At 45.6% G+C, this 21,147-nt stretch overlaps 1 protein-coding gene across 9 annotated transcripts in view; it reads right to left on the reverse strand.

Moving 5' to 3' along the window:
* Positions 1 to 15,307: 15,307 nt before the first annotated feature.
* The window catches only part of APOLD1 (apolipoprotein L domain containing 1), a 62,295-nt gene continuing 56,455 nt past the window's right edge, over positions 15,308 to 21,147 (reverse strand). For all 9 annotated transcript variants that reach the window (XM_040488883.1, XM_040488886.1, XM_040488884.1 and 6 more), the window contains one exon: positions 15,308 to 20,205. In XM_040488883.1, the coding sequence (XP_040344817.1) occupies positions 19,462 to 20,205 (744 nt within the window). In that variant the 3' untranslated portion in view covers positions 15,308 to 19,461. The remainder of the gene's footprint in view (positions 20,206 to 21,147) is intronic.

Raw genomic sequence — 21,147 nt, forward strand, 5'->3', positions numbered from 1 at the left:
ATTCGATTTGGGATAAGGGGAAGTTGACTCATCCCAAAGAAGTTCTCCCAAACTAGCGCTGTCTCCTTTTGTAGACCTGATGAGGGTCAGCATGAGGCAGGCTGAGGGACAAAGCACAAGCTAGCACCCACCCCCACCGCTCTTCCCCCAGGTGGAATATGTGATATTCCTCACACACTCCTGGCTACCCAAGAACAAAGCACAGGGGTCTAAGTGCTTGCCATGGTAATATAGGAAACAGAGGCAAATGAAAAATTAAATTCCCTTCTGCCTATAGCCCATTGACAAGTCCTTGAGATAGAAGAGTGACCTCCCTCTAAGAGCTCAGCTGCCTCCATGATGACACTTTGCTGGGGCAAAAGAGAACCTTAGCTTAACATTATCCCAACCTGGAGGATCCTGTAAGTCTGCTTCCTTTATCTCAACTGCCCCAAGATATATGCTGGCAATCATACTCCAAGCTTATGCCCCCCCCCATATATATCTGAAGGGTCTCATGACTGAGGTTTTATTAAAGGTAACAAATAGCGTTTCCCTAGCAACAGCTAGCCCCTCAAGATCCTGGAAACCTTGCTTCCAAAATTCCTTAGAGACATACTCTATCCCTGATCCCCTCCCAAGCTGAGGGTATATAAGGAGTTACCCATCAGGCCCCCAGTGCAGCTTTTCCTGCCTATGGGTCCTGTCCCCATGCTTTAATAAAATCACCTTTTTACACCAAAGATGTCTTCAAGAATTCTTTCTTGGTCGTCGGCTCTGGCCCCCATGAACCCCCAGCACCCCCAAAACTTCATCAGACCTGCTGGAAATTTTGTGTTACTTGTTTGACAAGTGAGAAACTCGAGTCATGTCAAGCGACATGTGACAACGCAAGGTAGCAAGAAACAAGAGGAGAACCCAGGCCTCTGGAGGCCCAGACAGTGCTTTCACTGCAGAGAACATCATCTCCCAAGACCACGAGCAGCTCTGTCCTGCAGTCACACTCAGATTCCTCGGCCCCACAGAGTTTTCTATAAGAACGACAGAGCAGCTAAAGTATTTATTCAGCTTCCCTGACATTTGTTTTCTGATTTCATTTAAGAGGGGAATGGGGAATGAAGTGTTGAGGGAAGCTGGAAGCCTGGAAAGGGGCAGCAGATGGAAGCAATTGTAAGGACTAAAAAATTGCATATCATATAGGGTCTAAAGTTACCCAAGTTTTGTTAAAATGTGTTACAGGAAAGAAAAAAAAAACTCACACAGAAGATTTGTAATGGGAAATCTGTTTAAACTACTCAGCTGCTATTATAATATAAAACTATTCTCTTAAAAAAATATATTTAAAAAGAGGCGCCTGAGTGGCTCAATCTGTTAAGTGTCGGAGTCTCAATATTGGTCATGAGCTTATGGTTGTGAGTTCAAGCCCCGCATTGGGTTCTGCAGTGCAGAGCCTGCTTGGGATTCTCTCTCTCCCTCGCTGTCTGCCCCTCCCCGATTAATGCACTCTCTCCCTGTCTCAAAATAAATAAATTTTTAAAACATATTTAAAAAAAATTTTTTTAACGTTTATTTATTTTTGAGACAGAGAGAGACAGAGCATGAGCAGGGAGGGGCAGAGAGAGAGGGAGACACAGAATCTGAAACAGGCTCCAGGCTCTGAGCTGTCAGCACAGAGCCCGACGTGGGGCTTGAACTCACAGACTGTGAGATCATGACCTGAGTCGAAGTCGGATGCTTAGCCAACCAAGCCACCCAGGCGCCCCTAAAACATATTTTTTAAAAAAACAAAAAACCTGTCCTTTTCAGCCAAGCAAAAATTTTTTGTTTGTTCTCAGATAATTCAAGCATCAGCTATTGTTAAAACTTCCTCTCGTGCCGGCGTCCCCGAGGTGCAGAGGGATGTCAAGACAACACGGCCTGGTTGCACCATTCCTTGGTCCCGGGGTGTGCCGGCAAGGTTTGGGCCTCAACCAGCACCCACCTGGGTGACACGATTCATGTCAGACCAGCAGGGTGACCACAGAAGCTTCCACAGAGAAGAACCTGCTTCAACTGAGGGGACTGTCTGCTTCTGCCTATTCCTACCAGGCTTGGAGTAGCTGGGATATTTATACTCTGGTCAGGGATATAATAGAGGTCGTTCTAGTAACTGAGCGGTGTCACATCCTGTACTTTAGAACAATGAGGAAGATTGAAGAGGAAATCCAAATAAACACTCAAAATGGTGAGGGGGAAAAGCAAGCCTGAAACAATATACTGGCTCCAGAAGGACAGGGCAAAGTGACTGCCCCCAACCCCCACTCTGAAAGCCTTTCGCAGGCTCCCACACACTCCTGCTTTCATATGCCCCTTTCTCCACAAAAAAAAAAAAAAAAAAAAAAAATCACTAACAAGTATATTTTAAGGCTGCATGAGCATAAGGACAAATACATAAATATTCCGTATTAAAATAGTTCCTCTGATGTAAAAGTCCTTTTTTCCCCCCCTTTGATGTTAAAAGAAATTAAAACCTTTTTGGGGGCGCCTGGGTGGCTCAGTCGGTTAAGCGTCCGATTTCGGCTCAGGTCACGATCTCGAGGTCCGTGAGTTCAAGCCCCGCGTCGGGCTCTGGGCTGATGGCTCAGAGCCTGGAGCCTGCTTCCGATTCTGTGTCTCCCTCTCTCTCTCTGCCCCTCCCCCGTTCATGCTCTGACTCTCTCTGTCTCAAAAATAAATAAAACGTTAAAAAAAATTTTTTTTAAATAAAACCTTTTTTGTGGGCCTCTAAAAGTATGTTGGGCTCCAGACACTGTGGCCACTGTACCTGGCAGATAAGGGGAGGACCATGGCACAGCCTCCAGCAGGACAGGGACACTGGGCTGCTGTGGGGCATAAGGACAGCGGGGGCTCCTGGACCAAACGCGAAGTGAGCTCCCAAACTTAGAGACAAGGCTTCCGTGGAAGACACAGACAAGAATCTGTTGCTCATCAGTTTCTGCTCAAAATCCACCCTCCCCCCTGCCGCAGCTGCATACCCCGTAGTCTGCTGTGGAGACAGACGGCTCCCATTCAGTTCTGAAAGTGTTCTGTATTCGTCAAGAAGGATCCAGTGCCAAACTTAATCAGTCAGAAAATTATGTTTAACTGATGAATTAAAAATCTGTTCTGAGTCTTATAATGTTATAACGAGGGTAAAAACAAGAGGACAGTCTACGTGGAATTCAGAAGAAAGAGAGTTGACGTGCAAATTACTTAGTGACATAACCAATCTGTGTCTAGAGGAAAAAAGATAACTAGTCCCAGTTGTTTGTTGCTTTCTTTTTCTTTTTGATTCTAGGTTGAAATTCTTAAATGCTTCTTAAAATGCGGAGGAATCGGTGTTTGTTTCTTTTTTTGTTGTTCAAAAAATTCTCAAACATTATGTCAGACCTTGGGCCAGACATCAGGATCCAGAAGGAAGCATGAAACCTGTGCTCCAGTTGGGCAGACGCCTGTTTAAAAAATAAGAAGGAAAAAAAAAAAATAAAAAAATAAGAAGAAAGTTGGGGCGCCTGGGTGGTTCAGTCAGTTAAGTGTCCAACTCCTGATTTCGGCTCAAGTCACCATCTCTCGATCCATGAGTTTGAGCCCCTTATCAGACTACATGCTGACGAGGCAGAGCCTGCTTGGGATTCTCTTTATTTCCTTTTCTCTCTGCCTCTCCCCCTGCTCACACTCCCTCTTTCTCTCTCTCTCTCAAAATAAATAAATAAACTTAAGAAGAGAGAAAGAAAGAAAGAAAGAGAAAGAAAGAAAGAAAGAAAGAAAGAAAGAAAGAAGGAAGGAAGGAAGAAGATTACACAGAAAAGTAATCACAAGTGAGATGAAAGATACCGAGGGAAAAAGCAAGGGGATGACCTAATCTTTATCTGTGAATCATGGCCATTTTCCCTATGGAAGTGGCTTTTAAACTGAGACCTGAAATTGACCAGCTGTGTGGGAATAGGGGGTGGTTAGGCTTCTTCTAGGTTTGGCTCTGTGGTGGGAAAAAATAAAAGATCAGATGAAGCTTACAGAGATGATAAGATGACGATTTAGGGGGAAGCTGGCAGTCTAGGTAGGGAACTGAATGTCTAGGACCATATGGGCCATGTAAAGGATCTGGGGATCTGGGGCTTTATGCTAAGGGCGATGGGAAGGAAGCCTTTGAAGAGATTTGGGCAGAGACACATTTGAAAAGATCACTCAGACAGGCGGCTGCAGTGCAGAAAAGATTGGGTCAGGGGAGATGGATGCAGAAATATCACTTACCAGTTATCAAGCCAAAGATGATGGTATTTGGGACCAGGAAGGGGCAGGAGAGAAATGGGTTGGAGAGAAATGGACAAACTCAAAGGGTATGGAGAGGTTAGATAAATCCTCATGATTGATTTAACTCAGAAGATGAAGGCCGGGGATCCGTCGATGGTCCCCAGTGTCTGGCTTAAGCGAGGAGAAATGGGCTGGAACCTTTACATAGCTAGGAAGCACTGGAAGAGGGGCAAATACGTGGGCAGATAAAGGGAGTGAGGTCATGTTCAGAAGGGAATGGTTATTGGAGGAACTAAGACTCAAACCCAAGCAGACAGGCTCCAGAGCTCCCAATCTTACCACCACACTGTATTGCCACTAGGCTATCCCTAGTATGGCTAAGGGAGGTAGAAATATAAGTAATATGTCCTTAAATTTTTCAATTAGCTGAAGCAAATTATTCTGTCTCCTGTGTAGTGCACATACCCCAAAAGGCATCTCTTCTGTGGATAATTAGTTTTGAATCTCAACTAGACCTTATCTCCCAATGAACATTACAACGTTGGCATCTGGATTTCTCCCCCACACCAGCTTCTCTCTCCATCCTCCCCCTCGCACCTCTTCTTTCCCTCCAGCCTCCGCATCAGCAAGTCCTACAGACTCCTTGAGTCCCTCTACTTCTCCCTTCCCATCACTACCACCGTGGCCCAAAATGGACTTTCTCCTTGTCTGCTGTCCCAGCAGACTGCATGCTCTATAAGAGCGGCGACCCCAACTGTGCTATTCCCTTGCAATGCCCAGTGCCTAGCAGAGAATAAGCATTCAGCAAATAGTTGCCCAATGAATGAATGAGACTGGTTTGTAGATTAGTCTCCTATGAGTGAGCTTATCATGAGCAAATCCCCAGAGCCTACTTATTTCCTAATTATATGGATCACGGGAGTTTCTGAATCCAATCTGACAAGGCCGCATACAGCCGCTCCCGTGATGGGCACCACCCCGTAAGCGGTGGCTAAGAGCAGCTAGCTCAGCGTGGCAGTAAAGCCACCCTGCCATTTGGTCCCTTGAACATTAGCCAGAACCCCTTGGTCTACCACCATCCTTAGGCCTTTCAGATAAGAGATTTTTATGTCTGGGACCCGCAAAAAGTCTGGTGTTTCAGACTTAAGAATTTAAGAGCAAAGGACGATATTCTAAGACGTAAACAAAACATAGAAAGAATGGAATTAACCTGAAGTCGACAACAAGCAGGAAATTCAAATGGTATGTTACAATCCTTACGTAGAAAACCACAAAGGCTAAAGCTTCAAGGTCAGTTCATACTGCGGGGTGGCTGACAAAGGAAAGGCAGCTTTGTCTCATTTCCTGGTTTCCTGGTTGTTTCACAAGCCTCTTACATAAGTGTTTTATTGTTAATGCATGCACAATTTAACAAATTGCTAGAAATAGAGGTGTTTTTGTAATTCCTTGGCAATGCAGGTACCATTGCCACAGTGAAATAATAATACACAGCAGCTTCCAGCTGCACTTTTAAACTTATTTTTAACATAAGTTAAAACATAAAAAACTTTTTAAAAAAGTTTAAACATAAAAAACTTATTTTTAATGTTTTTATTTATTTTTGAGAGAGAGAGAGAGAGAGAGCACGAGTGGCAGAGGGGCAGAGAGAGAGGGAGACACAGAATCCGAAGTGGGCTCCAGGCTCCGAGCTGTCAGCACAGAGCCCAAAGCGGGGCTCCAACTCACGAACCACAAGATCATGACTTGAGCCGAAGTCAGATGCTTAACCGACTGAGCCACCCAGGCACCCCTCCAGCCGCACTTTTAAATAGAAGCATGTGATTTTAAGTACAATGAGTTTGATGTCTAGATGTTTGAAACAAATATAAAATAAAACATTAACTGCTTTCCTGGACATTTCTCATCCCAGTGATAGTCCAACATCTTTTTTTTTCTTTTAATGTTTATTTCCTTTTGAGAGAGACAGAATGCCAGTAGGGGAGGGGCAGAGAGAGCCGGAGACACAGAATTCAAAGCAGGCTCCAGGCTCTGAGCTGTCAGCACAGAGCGGGATGTGGGGCTCGAAATCATGAACGGTGAGACCTGAGCCAAAGTCAGAAGCTTAACCCACTGAGCCACCCAGGTACAATTCGTCTCCTTAAGTAGAAACCAAACACTCACTCGCCCACCCTCCCTCACTGCTAGGACACAGTATCTACAAACAGGAATACCCCTGCCAGGGCTTAGTTTAGAACAGAGCAATGCAAGGAAGTGGTCCCTGTCATTGGCAGCTAAGGGGGCAGCGGGGGGAAGGGGGGGGCAGAGGTCCTGGGGTCAACAGCCTGTGCAGGTCAGGTAGATGCAGTCTGAGGTGTCATAGCTTAGCGACAGCTGCGGAGGAGTTTCCGCTGATGTGGTGACGTCACAAGGTTTGAGTATTGTTCCCGGCAGCATTACCCCCAAGCCTCGCTTGCACCCCTTTGGAGATTCTGTGAGCTTCCTAATATGTTCTGCTAAATTGGCTGGAAGAGCCTCTATTGTTTGCACCTTAGAACCTAAGTGGCAGGACTGCTGAGAAGAAACCACGCTTCCCCGATTCTACACAATTAAAACACGCTCCTCAGCTGCCCTCTGTAAGTGGCGCCGCACGCGGCCTGGTGAGCCTAGCACATTTCCTGTGTCTGTCTGCTGTCTGTCCTGCTATCCTAGACATCCTCCCAACCATTCAATACACCCTCTCCCATTGTTAGTCTCAACCGATGACCTTGCTTCCTATTCGGGGAAAAATGAAGAGATCTTCCACGAGTTCCCACGCCAACCTTATCACCTGCCTGCCCCACGGCCTTCCCTCTTGTTTGGAGAAGGTGTGCTCAGTGCCCCTACGAGTGAAGGCCAAACCCTACTGTGCACTTGGGCCAAACCCTGTCCTCTTACTTTCTCAAGAACACTCCTCTAAAGTCTCCATTTTCTCTCCCACACCATCACTTTTTCCCTCTCCCCTGGATCATTCCCACAGCACACACCACACGTACTATGATTTCTCTTCATCTTACAAAATATTTCTCATGACCCCATATCCCCCTCCAGCTACTGCCCACTTCTCTGTTCCCCTCGACAGCAACACCCTTCAAGAGAGTTGTCTGTACATGCTGTTTCCAATCCTGTCTCTCAAATCCACTTCAGTAAGGCTTTTGTCCCCATTGTTTCCACAGATAGTTCTCATGTCAAGGTCATGAGTGACCTCCATGCTGCTAAACCCAATGCCCAATTCTTATTCTTCATTTTACTTGATTCTCCAGAAACCTTTGGCTCCCTCCTCCCCGAAAAATCCTTTTCACTTGGCTTCCAAAGTTTTTCTTCGGCCCTGATGACCACTCCTTCTATCTTCCTAGCTAGCTCTCCCTCATCCCCACCAACTCCTCACTCTAAATAGTTTTTTTAAATGTGATTTGAGAGAGAGAGAGAGAGAGAGAGAGAGAGAGGCAGAGGCAGAGAGAGAGAAGAGAAAGAATCCCAAGCAGGCTCTGTGCTGTTAGTGCAGAGCCTGGTGATGGGGGGCTCGATCTCACAACCATGAGATCATGATCTGAGCTGAAATCAGGAGTCGGATGCCTAACCGACTGAGCCACCCAGGCACCCCTCATTCTAAAGGTTGGCAAGCCCTGAGCTGAGTCCTTAGAGCTATTCCCTATATAGTCTATGTCGACTCACTCCTGAAGTGTCTTATCCAACCTAATTGCTCAACTGCCACCTATTTGCTAAGGATCCTTACATTCATAACTCTTGTCTAAGTCCTCCTAAAGCTCCAGACTCATTTATTCAACTGTCTACTTGTCTTTCTTCTTGAATGTCTCCAGTGTGTCAAACTTAACGTCTCTAAAATGGAACACTCCTGATCCCACTCCTCCCCACCCACAGCTGTCCCCAGGTGAGGAAATGGCAATGTCACCCATCTCAACCGTTCAGGCCCAAGTCCTTACTGTCTCCCACTTCCCACATCTAAACTATCAGCAAATCCTGTTGGTCTACCTCGATAATATACCTAGAATCTTACTACTCTTCTCCACTGCCAGCTACCAACATCTCCCACCTGCCATATTGCAATAGCCTCCCATTTGGTCTTCTTGCCTCTACTCTCGTCCCTCTGCAGGGAATTCTCAATGTAGCACCAAAGGGATCCTTTTAGAACATAAGTCTGATCAGATCCTTGCCCTGCTCGGAAACTTCCAATGACTTTCCACCTCCCTCAGAGTACAAGTCAGTCCTCCAGCAGTCCACAGAGCCCTACCACTTGGCTCTGAACTCATCGCCCACCTGCTCCCCTTCCCTGCCCCACTGCAGCCACGCTGATCTTCTTCCCTCCCCAAATCACATCTAGCATGCTTCTGCCTCAGAAGCCCTGTCCTTTCTGGTCACCTCAGCCTGGTGTGCTCTTTCCTCGGGCGCCCGCATGGCTCTCTCCCACACGCCAGCGTCAGGTCTTCACTCGGATGTGACTTTCCCGTTGAGGCCTTGCAGCACCTCCCCTGCCCTTGCACTGTCTCCCCTGTCCCTGCTTGGCTTTTCTCCATGGCACTTATCGCCACAGAGTAAGCAGAATAATGGCCCCCAAAGATGTGCACATCCTAATCTCCAGAATCTGTGAACACATTCTCTTACTTGGCAAGGGGGAATCACATTGCAGATGGAATTAAGATGGCTAATCAGCTGACCTTAAGATAGGAGATTAGGGGGCACCTGGGTGGCTCTGTCGTTAAGCATCAGACTTCAGCTCAGGTCATGATCTCACAGTTTATGAGTTCGAGCCCCGTGCTGACAGCTCAGAGCCTGGAGCCCGCTTGCGATTCTGTGTCTCACTCTCTCTCTCTGCCCCTCTCCCACTCACGCTCTCTCTCTCTCTCTCTCTCAAAAATGAATAAACATTTTTAAAAAATAGGGAGATTATGATAGACTGTCCAGGTAGGCCCAGTGTAATCACAAGGGTCCAGGAAAGTGGAAGAAAAGGCAGAAGAGGAAGCCAGAATGATGTAATGGAAGGACTCAACCCGTCATCGCAGGCTTTGAAGAGGAAGGAAGAGGGTCCCAGCTTAAGAATGCAACAGCCTCTAGAAGACAGAAAAGGCAAAAAAACACAATTCTCCCTTAGAGCCTCCAGAAAGAATCCTAGCCCCACCAGCTACTTTATTTTAGCCCAGAGAGGCCCGTGTCAGACTTCTGACTGTAGGAAAATAAATGTGTGTGGTGGTTTTAAGCCACTAAGTCCGCAGCAATTCATTACAGCCCCAAAAGGAAACAAATACACACTATCTTACAAACTAGATATTTACTTCTTTTCTTATGTCTGCATTCCCTGTCATCATTAGACTACACGTTCCACATTCCATGATAGAAGAGATATTTGGCTATTTTGTTCACATCTCTGTGCTCACGCCTAGAAAAATACCTAGCATATAGTGAGCACTCCGTAAATACCTTGTTGAATGAATGAATATCTACCTGTCTATGGGTGTGTCATGTGTCTGGGAGGGAACAAGGAAGAGGAACGACAAAACAGCCGTTCTCAAGTGAAAAGGTTATATGCTTGTGTGTAAAAGAAGCAGTAAATTAGATTGCGCTTCTGGAAACAGATTATATTACCCTGGGCCCAGATTGGTCATCCTGGCGAGGAGAGGAGAAGCCCAACATCCTTCCACTTATAAGGCAAGGGTGTGGGGACAAGCTCCAACCTGACCATGGTGCAGAGAGGAAAACTCTCTCTCTTACTAGCTCCCGCGCACCAAAGGAAATGGTGTGAAAGACCCCACACTCCAGTGCTGTCCTGGGTGGTCAATGTGGATCAACAGCTACAGAAGAAAGCTCAAAGAGCTGGTCATACTGAAGAGGTGAGAAGTACTACCTGAAGTCTTCTCCCCTTTAGGAAACACCCCTTTTAAAGGAGGCCACTCTAGGGAGGAAAGCTTTCAGAGGTCAGCACCACGGATTTATGATTCAATGGTGACCTAGGGCTGGACTTGGGGTGTTTGTGTATGTGATATATATATATATATATATATGTGTGTGTGTGTGTGTGTGTGTGTGTGTGTATCACACACAACAGTATTCTATTTAGCCATAAAAAAAGAAAAAAATATTGCAATTTGTGACAACATGGATGGATCTTGAGGGCATTATGCTAAGCGAAATAAGTCAAACAGAGAAACACAAACACTGTATGATCTCACTTATATGCGGAATTAAAAAACCACGCGAGAGAGGCAGGAGCAGGAGAAGGGGGATTGGATTAAAGTAATCAAAAGCTGCAAACTTCTGGTTATAAGAGAAATAAGTAACAGGGATGTAATGTACAATATGACAACTATAGGTAACATTGCTGTAAAGTATATTGGAAAGTCGCTGAGAGATTAGTAGATCCTAAAAGTTCTCATCACAAGGAAAAAAATATTTTCTGGGTTTTTTTTTTTTTTGCATCTATATGAGATAATGGAGGTTAACTAAACTCATTATAGTAATAATTTTGCAATACATGTAAGTCAGTTCATCATATAACTTAAATGAGGCTGTTTGTCAATTACATCTCAATGAAACTGAAAGAAAAAAAAAAAAAAAACAAAACCACCAAGCCTGCAGTTTCATGGAGGATATCTACCTAGTTCTGGCCTGAGTCTGCCCAACCTGGCTCCTCTCTCTCTGCTTTCCTCCTTTCTCCCCCTCACAGGCTTCCTTCCACCACCACTCTTCTTGGACCTTTTCTTCCTGATTCAGCTCTTCTCGTAAAGTCCCCAAACCACATCATTGTTTTGTCATTAAAACCACAGAATCAAGTTCATCTTAGCCCTTCACAGTATCACCAGTCGTAGTATACTGTTAAAACATAACAAATACCACAGCCACTCAAAACCTTTCTGGATGTATACTCAAAGTCAGAGTCAAGTTTTAAGGTTACATTCCCTTGGGTTGGAATATGAGAAAATCTGTAATTCATGTAAATGAATCAAAGATTGGAGTATAGCATGAATTTGAGCAGGAAGAACCTCAAATCAGGAGAACCAGATAGAAGATGGTTGCAGGTGTTGGGGGTAAAAGCCTAGATGAGTCGTGATAGCAGTGGAATTGATCAAAATGGAGTTGAGAGACATTTAATAGGAAAGCAATCCTTTGGCAAAACCTTATCATAGAAATAAGGAAGGGGAAGATCTAGAAATGAAGTGAGGGGTGCCTGGGTGGCTCAGTCAGTTGAGTGTCTGACTTCAGCTCAGGTCATGATCTCGTTCACGATTTCGAGCCCCACATCGGGCTCCGTACTGACAGCTCAGAGCCTGGAGCCTGCTTCAGATTCTGGGTCTCTCTCTCTCTCTCTCTCTCTCTCTCTCTCTGCCCCTCCCCCACTCGTGCTCTGTATCTCTCGCTCTCAAAAATAAATTTTAAAAAAATTTTAAAGAAAAAAAAAGACAGTGAGAATTCAAGGTAGGAGCCTGGGATTCCACTGCTACCTTTGATAGACGTGGAAGCGTTGTGAAACTGCACCAGTTTTGCCGAGGGGGAGGAGATGTCTAGCGTTAGGTGTGCTGGGAAGCAATGCCAGCCAATCCATGAGGACAAAGAGCACTGGTTCATTTGTTCATTCATTCAACAAATGCTTATGGCGCATGTCCTGTAGCAGGAGCTGGAGAGATGCCGTGGGGAAGCTTATCTGAGATACTGTGTCTGTCCTTCAAGAGCCTTGAGGTATGCACAAATATCTCTAATAAAAGGCACCATGTGATAAGTCTGTGTAAGAGACACAAACAGATTGCTCTTAGATGTTCAGTCAAGAGCAAAACCATGTCTGGCTGACATCAAAGTACAGCACTCTGATGAGGAGGAATCAGCTAGGGCTTTCAATTCTGCACACGCTCCTGTAATCTGTTTTCTTCCATCAACGACCTCCACCTTTGTTTGCACCTCATGGAATACACACCAATTTCAGTTGCCCTAAGAGAATTCTTTGTCACTGGTTTCATCCATACCAACATCCACTCCAGGACTGTGAGATGCTAGGAATAGACATGTAGGACTCAGTGAAAGCCTCTATGATAGAGGCAGGTCTGTGGCTCAGAGAACCTTCGAATCTCAGGAATGGAGGAGAAAGCTATCAAGGAAGCTAAACAGAGAGACAAATAAGAAAGACCAGCATCACAGAATTCAAGAGAGAAGGATATTTTAAGACTAGGTAATCAACAATGTCAAATGCTACAGAGAAGTTAGAAAGAATGAAAGTCCATTAATAGTGTTGGGGAGCCTGGGTGGCTAAGTCAGTTAAACGTCTGACTTCAGATGAAGTCCATGAATTTGAGCCCTATGTTAGGCTCTGTGCTGACAGCTCAGAGCCTGGAGCCTGCTTTGGATTCTTTGTCTCCCTCTCTCTCTGCCCTTCCCTCGCTCTCTCTCACTCTCTTTTTCAAGAATAAATAAACATTTAAAAAAGCAATTAATAGTGTTTACTATGCAAAATCTCAGGGAACAATGTTAAAAAACAAGTCATCCTGGGGGTGTCTGGCTGGCTCAGTCAATAGAGCACACCCCCTCCTAGTCTTGGGGCTGTGAGTTCGAGCCCCACATTGGATGTGGAGGTTCCTTAAAAAAATAAAATCTTAAGGGCGCCTAGGTGGCGCAGTCGGTTAAGCGTCCGACTTCAGCCAGGTCACGATCTCGCGGTCCGGGAGTTCGAGCCCCGCGTCAGGCTCTGGGCTGATGGCTCGGAGCCTGGAGCCTGTTTCTGATTCTGTGTCTCCCTCTCTCTCTGCCCCTCCCCCGTTCATGCTCTGTCTCTCTCTGTCCCAAAAATAAATAAACGTTGAGAAAAAAAAATTTTTTTTTAATAAAATAAAATCTTAGAGGTGCCTCAGTGGTTCCGTAGGTTAAATGTCTGACTCTTGATTTCGGCTCAGGTCATGCTTAAATAAACGTTAAAAAATAATAATGGATGAAAAAATTTAAAAAATCTTAAAACAACAACCACAAATCATGCACAAAGTATTATCATCTTGGATAGTTTCATGATACCTAAGATCTCATTCATACTCACACCTATCTGCTCACCCACAAGCCTCCAGTAGTTATAGGCCATACAACTGCAGTGGAATTGAGTACATACCCCTAATGGGAAGAAAACCAACAAGCAGGTTTTATGGTGGTTTCAGTGGCATGACCCCCAGAAGTTTCATTTGCAGAGGTTTTTCTACAAGAGCTGGAAAAGCCTGTTGAACCAGTCATTTCTTCATTCGTGTCTGTGTGGTCTCTGAAGATGCCTTCCCAGCACATCAGCAGTTAGCAAAAAGTTCTTATTAATCATGTCCTTCCGTTCTAGATGTTTTGTTCCCAAGTATCTTGCCATGATTGGGACATCTGGGACAGCATTACAAAATATCTGTGCACAAGTTTTTATGATCTAAGCTGAAGTTTGATCATTTTCAAATCATACTCACATTGGTTTTTGTTTTTGTTTTTGTTTTCGTTTTTTGCAAATACTAGCCATTTGCACAGCTACGTTTTAGTTTCTTATTGATCAACCTCATGGCATAAGATTACCCTACCTGGCTTACTGGATTGTTAGCACTGTAAGATTCTAGAACACAGTCTCCGTTGCTGACAAATGACAGGAGGCAGGAGGTTGGTAGGTTAGTACTCAGTAAGTGTTTTCTGGATGAATGAATGAGTCTGTCACCCTATTGTTAATAGTGTTGTCATTGTGAGCTATCATTTTATATCATGAATACAGTCACTCCCGGAAGTGCTAAAGAGCCTAATTCTGTAGTCAGGCTGCCAGGATTCAAAGCCTGGGCCACCTCTTGCTAACTGTACGACTTCCCACTTCCTTACTTTCTTTATCTAATAATATGGGGGTAAACATGGTGTACGTGTGTAAAATTTTTGTAAGGTAAGTGATAATGCCTGTCAAATTGTACTCACAACAAGTAAGTTTTCAAGAAATGTTAGCTATTACTGTTATCATTAAATATCCACATCTTTTATTTATCATCTAAATGTCATTTTGTTCAGCACTAAGGAAAGTATGGTTCTTCAACGACATTTCACAAGTGCATTAAAAAAAAATTTTTTTTTTAATGTTTATTTACTTTTGAGACAGAGAGAGACAGGGCGCAAGCAGGGGAGGGGCAGAGAGAGAGGGAGACGTAGAATCCAAAGCGGGCTCCAGGCTCTGAACTGTCAGCACAGAGCCCGACATAGGGCTTGAACTCGTCAACCTGAGCTGAAGTCGGACACTCAACCAACTGAGCCACCCAGGCGCCTCTACGAGTGCAGTTTTAATAACAAGGTGAGGGCAGAATAAATGTCTGCATGCCAACCAGGGAGGCTGGAAAAAGAAATTTGAACCTAAGAGAAAGATTTGAGACATCACCAACCCTTGCCTGACTCCATCTACAAAAATTTTGGTAAATTTGGCAACTGTATCCACACAAATGCTGGAAGGAGCCATACTCTGACTGCTCCCGTGTACTTGGGAGGCAGAGGCCTCGGCTGTGAGTCACCGCTAAGGTTCTGGGGCAAATCAGGTCACGGGCCTGCCTGCACTCCCAGCCCTGGGGTTGCGCTGGAAATACAAAATGGGACTAAACTCCGTCCTTTGCAGATGTAGCTTCGTATAGACAAGCTTTACCAGTGCAGGCAGAGGCACGTTGGAAGACCTTCTCCCCAAAACCTAATGCTAATGCCAGTCAGGATCAGGGGTGCTGAGGGTCCCTAATGTTCCTTCATAACCCCTACAGGGGTCTTGCTTCATCAGCATGATTTGCCCTCTCCTTAAAACTCTCTGTTTGCTAAAGGAACATTCAGATCTTAGGGCTCACTCTTGGTCCTATTCCAGACCACAGCAGGATTTACCTTCTCTCATTTGAGTTTGCCAGGAGCCAAAAGCAACATCCCAACCTCCTGTCAACTCAACAAGGAGAGATTTATTGCAATTAACTAAAAAGACACTTGTCACGACAGGAACACCATATGCTTCAGCAAAGATAGGATCCCAGCTTGTGGCTGGCCTTTGCAAACAATCCTACCAACACAGACTTTTTTTGTTGTTGTTGTTGCACAGTCATTAATAATGCAACATTCAGCCCCAGGGGTGTTTCCAAGGTGGAGACTCAGAGGCTGGCACTCAGAGATCACCTCCAGGACAGAAGTTCTCAAAAGACTGCAGCAACCATTACAGACTCTTTGCTTAGATTGCTGGACCTCTCACTCGATGTCCAGCCTCCTTTTCTTCTTTACAAAAGAATCCTAGGTATATTTGGAGCAGCAAATTTGTAGCTAAAACTACTGCATTTCCTAACAGGCCTCCCATGGTCAAGATCAGCTACCTGCAAGGTAAAATCTCCTGGAAATTTCTGGGACAGTTTTGCCTTCCTCATAGAGATCCTGCCCCTCACCCTTCCTTTCTGCCTTTTTCTAGTGCTTGGCTTTTGTGAAGGCTGATTTAGCTGATTCTAGGTTTCTTTTCAATTACTTCCCAGGTTGTAATTGTGTCCAAAGGCTTTGAAACTTGCTGAGACTTCTAGATAATAAGAAAATTCCTGTAATATGAGTTGATTACTTTTTAAAAATTATACAGCTTGATATGGAATATTCTAAGTGAAAATAATTACACATCTGCCCCTTTTCAAAGTTATTAATTCATACACAGGCAGACATGAGATTAGGTAATTAGTTACAGAAAGGTCAAGAAGTCTGAGGAATGGGTAATTTATTTCAATGAAAGGAAAGAACTTATTTTGCTACAGTGGGAAAAAAAATGTGGAATTCAGAAATTGCTGCATTGAACTGTATCCCCATTTATCTCTGCGCAATGTTTTTATCTCAATGTCTCACTTCCCTCTACTTTCTTTTCGCACTAAGGTATTGAATGAGAAATATATCAAGTTGACTGACTTTAACTTATCTGATGTAGGGTGGCTTCTACAGCACTCTTCTCTTTTTTCTCTCAGTAAATACTTTCGACTTTGACATTTGCCATCTTGGAAATGACAGGTGACTGAGGGCAAATGCATCAAAGTGATTAAGATCAGAATATTTGCTAAGGACCATTTTTTTCAGAGAGTAAAACATAGTTTTACTGAATCCTTGAAAAGCAGAGCTAAATAAACCTCCTTTTTTGTGGGGGAAAAAAAATCCAAACAATTTAGAAACCCAAGAAACTAACAATCGCACTTAGACCCGAGTACAAAATTTTTATTTTTCAAACTCGGACATTTTCCTGAAATACACTTATAATCCAAATACTCCTCTCCCTTCTTCCTTTTACAACATACCATTTCACTCTGTTTGTTTATAGAATGAAGGCCTTAAGGAAAAGCCTTATTGACATTCCCACAAAAAAAATAAAAATTTATCTCTAGGATCAATTTAACTGAAATTGACTAAATCCTGGTAGAGGCTCCAATCTTTATAACAGACACATAAGAGGGTGGATAAGCTTTCATTATCGACAAATTCCTACTAATGTAGCTAAAGAGTTCATTAAATTATTCAAATGCATTTATTGTGCTCCTATTATGTGCGAAGTGTTGTTCCAAAGTAGACACTCTTCCTTAGGTGTAAAGAGGGCCACTGAAATGATAACTGGGAGTTTATGACTTTGATATCCCCTAGTGATAGGAAGTACCCTAATGATAGGAAAAGTTTGCTATTGCTGCTTCCTGAAATGCCCAGTTTATTTTTAGGGAAGGAACAACCTACCCACTGGAAGACTATAACTCAAACTTCAGCTTTAATAAAAGCTGGAGTTAGGGAGTGGTTGTACCTGTGTGATATAACACAAACGACAATGCAAAGTACATTCTGGTGATCTACAATGCTAGCTATCTGTGCAAGGTAGGCTAAGAAACGACACCAGTTTAAAAAGAAACCAGTACCAACTTCAAAAGAAACCAGGATACAGAGCAATTGCAATTTGTGGTAAAAATAAAAATTTACAACCACTAACCCCTTCCCCCAGCACTGAAAGTACAGTTCCTCAGACACTCGGCTATCATTTGGGAAAGATGGGGGTAGACTGGATAAATTTAAAGCGTGTTAAATAATTAAATAACACAGCCAAGTATTGCGTGTGTGGTCCCAAAGACTTTTCGACATATTTTTTAACATTACAGTTGTAGGAATGGAAATTGAAAAAGTTATACGTATTTTCTTAGAGACAGCTTACAGATTCCTTACGGATCTCAAAGTGAAAATATGACACATCGCCACCATGACACAAACTATTTTGTCTGTCATCCCTAAGACATAACTTCATAGGACATCAGACTTCCCATGGTCTGAGTGTTTCCTTCACGTGCCTCTAAATTGGGGTTCTCCCCTGAATAAAAGGTTCACTTTTCAGATCAAGTGTTATTTGCTGGCCAACTGCCTTCAGGATAAATATGCTTGCATCATTTCTAGAGCCCGCAAGTCAAACCTCCACTGATAAACTTAAATTCGGCCCCATCTCCCTGTTCAGAACTTCCCGCCTTTGCTGGGGAATGAAAGTCCCCTCTAACGGAGAGAGACTTATTCAAGGAGAGCGATGCTTTTTCCAGCTCATGAGCCACCTGACGAAGGCAAACTCAACCTCATCTCCTTAAAAGAGCGTCCATAGTCTCCCATTCAGAAGTCTGCTATTCCTATTACTTCCTAAATGTGGTGTGGGATTAAATAAAATTAAATGCAAATAATAAACGGTAATTAAATAACAAACTTAAAATAAATTAAAAACACAATACATGGTCTGGCGGTTTTCATAGAAGGTAACAAAGGTCAATCTGCATTAAGTTCACAGTCCTTCAGGTACCAGTTTCTACAATGATTGGGCAACACTGCCCTCTAAAGGGATTATTATGTTATATCCCTTACTTCACATGGTGGGAAATTGCCCCAGGATGCACTGACGTATCTCACGCACAAACACATTCTTTCTTTTGCTTTTGGGACACTGTCTGTCCTTGACCTTCTGTGAATGACTCTGAAGACCACGGAGCCCCTAGGGAGGCCATAAAACTTCATGAATGCCCACAAGGGGGTCGGATACCAGTATCTGCTGCGGTGATTTTCAAACCTTAATAGGTATCAGAATCACCCCCCCCACCCCCCGCCCCGTGGGCTTGCTTACACACAGGTTGATGGGCCCCACCTCCAGTTTCAGATCCCTTAAGTTGACAGTTGGGTCCAAGAATTTGCCTTTCTAACAAGTTCCCAGGTGATTCTAACGTTGCCAGTCCAGGGGCCACACTTTGTGAGCCAGACACTGCCCTTGGCACCTTAATCTCACTTAATACCTCGCAACAGGGTGAGGGTTTAGCATCTGTTCTACAGACCAGGAAGCCAAGTCGCGGAGAAATGAACTGGCCAAGATCACACAGCAGCAACAGAGCCAGTAACAAACCCAGCACTGTCTCACTCCAAGCCACTGCTCTCTTCTGTACACCAGAATGTCAGTAAATGAAGCTGTTAGTCACTTCATCTTCCTTGGCCTCTGCTTCCTGTTGTGAGGGGGCAGGAATTAGAGGACTGTTTAGTTGGTTTTTCTCCCAGGGTATCTGGAGGTCTGGATATGATTCCCTCCCCCACCCAGGAAGATGCACTCTGCCCCAGGCTGGATTTGAGAACGTGTACAAGTAGAGGGGAGGGAAGGGCACATCAGTGGGAGAGCACCCCACTGATGACCCCACTGATGAGCCCTGCCCGTTCAGAGGGGGTCTGATTTGCTCTGGATTCTGGAGTTCTTTTACACTCAGAAAATCTGAAAGAGAGGTTTCAAAGCTAGTGTCTCCTCTCACAGGCATTCTGAGGACCTCAAAGCCTACTGGGGCTTGGAGAGGACCCAGAGGGTGGCTGCGTGGCACCCTCCCCAACCTGCTCAAACCACCTGCGCTGTGGCAGGGACCCTGAAACAACTTCAATAGAGTAGCGGCCACCGTTGTGGAGACTGAATCGTTTTGATAAAGGAAAAATAATTTTCGGGTCACATGTCCCACAGGATGTGGCAAGTAAAAAGTCCCTAGCACTCAGCCCCAGGCAGGATGTCCTAGTGTTAGGGAAAGAAGGTCTGTGACTCCCTCCTTCCCCCAATTTCAAGAACAGTTTTTCTCATCCTTTGCATTCAGTTCAGCTCCTAATCCAACTTGGTGTTTTCCTGAGGGAGCTACAAATCTGGAGCATCCCATGGGGATGGTTTCTGGCCTCGGTCACAAGGGGGAAAGGATGTTCTCAGAAAAACAGCCCCGCGGGCTGGTCCGCAGAGATCTTGAGGTCGTGGCCACGGCCGCCCTTCGTGCAGAGCTGGACTCTGGACTCCAGCTGCTGGCTGAGTTCGTCCAGGGCCCCGGTGCAGGACTCCAGGCTCTCGGCCAGTTTCTGAATCTTGGCCTTCAGCACGGCCTGGCTAACCTTGGTGGCCCCCTCGGCCCGCCTGGGGATGAGGAAGCCACGTGAGCCGAAGAAGACGATGAAGTAGACAGAGTTGTAGAGGGCGATGGAGGCGTTCTGCCCGCACTGCAGCAGCTGGCGGTCCCCGCGGCCCTGGCAGCGGCAGAAGAACTCCAGGCAGCTCAGGATCTCGCGCATCTGGTCCTGGCAGGCGGCGGCGATCTCCTGCACCCGGCGCAACTCCCGGGAATTGCAGAAGATCAGGGAGAGGTCGGACGTGATGGTGACGGCCCCTCCGGCGGTGGCCACGCCCAGCCCCACGGCCGACGCCACCAGCGAGACCCCCAGGGTGAGCGGGCTGAGCGAGAGCCCCACGATGGCGGCCACGGCGCCCGCGGCGCTCAGCGAGCTGCCCGCCACGTTGGCCGCCAGGGAGCGCCGGCGGAGGCGCTCGAGGCGCCGGGCCACCTCGCGCAGGCGCAGCACCTGGCCGTGCAGCCGGCCGCGGCGGTCCAGCAGCAGCCCCTGGAAGCGGCGCAGCGCGTCGGCGCCCTGCAGCTCCCGCGCCGCCGGCCTCTCCATGCCCTGCGGGGACACAGACGCGCGGTTAGCGCGGAGTCTCGGTGCTCCCCCCACGCCCCAGTGAGGCTCCGCAGCGACTGCCACGCGAGGGGGAACGGGAGGGGCATTTTCCAGCGAGTCCTGTGGGTCAGGTGCGCAGGGACCAGTTCTGTACTCTGGGACAAGGCACCCTAGTTCCCGGGACCTTAAAAACGCGTATGCAATGCCCTCGTCCGCTTCTCTCCCCCGGGGAACGCTAAGGGTGGGCTTTATTAACTGTTAAATAAGAGGTAAGCTCAGTGAGGAGGGGGTGCAGGCATTACTCTGCCGCAATACTGAGGCCTCTGCTCTGTTTAAAACATCACTTTACAGGTGGTGGGTTGTACCAGTTCACAAAGCCCTGTCCTTACCTGAAGACTCGGATCCTAACACTTTTGCAATTCATTGTTTTGCGTCTGGGATGAGTGAAAAAGACAAGTCCCCCCAAAACTCAAAAATCATATTGTCCATCAAATGTAAGGAACTAATTTTGCTACATTAGATGCTTCCCTGAAGCAACTCTTGTGCTTGTTGTTTTTCCAGGCTCTTACCTTACAATCAAGCCTAAAATGTTATTTGGGCCATCTTTTTAAAGTCTCACTCTTTGATGGGTGCTTCATTAAAACTAAGTTCCAGTATGGGGCGCCTGGGTGGCGCAGTCGGTTAAGCATCCGACTTCAGCCAGGTCACGATCTCGCGGTCCGGGAGTTCTAGCCCCGCGTCAGGCTCTGGGCTGATGGCTCAGAGCCTGGAGCCTGTTTCCGATTCTGTGTCTCCCTCTCTCTCTGCCCCTCCCCCGTTCATGCTCTGTCTCTCTCTGTCCCAAAAATAAATAAACGTTGAAAAAAAAATTAAAAAAAAAAAACTAAGTTCCAGTAAATGAATACTGCTATGTTTCTTTATTCCAAACGCTTCCTTAAAAAATGA

Source organism: Herpailurus yagouaroundi, unplaced genomic scaffold, assembly GCF_014898765.1.
Source record: "Herpailurus yagouaroundi ecotype Mexico unplaced genomic scaffold, PumYag 166, whole genome shotgun sequence".
NCBI classification, from domain to species: Eukaryota; Metazoa; Chordata; class Mammalia; order Carnivora; family Felidae; genus Herpailurus; species Herpailurus yagouaroundi.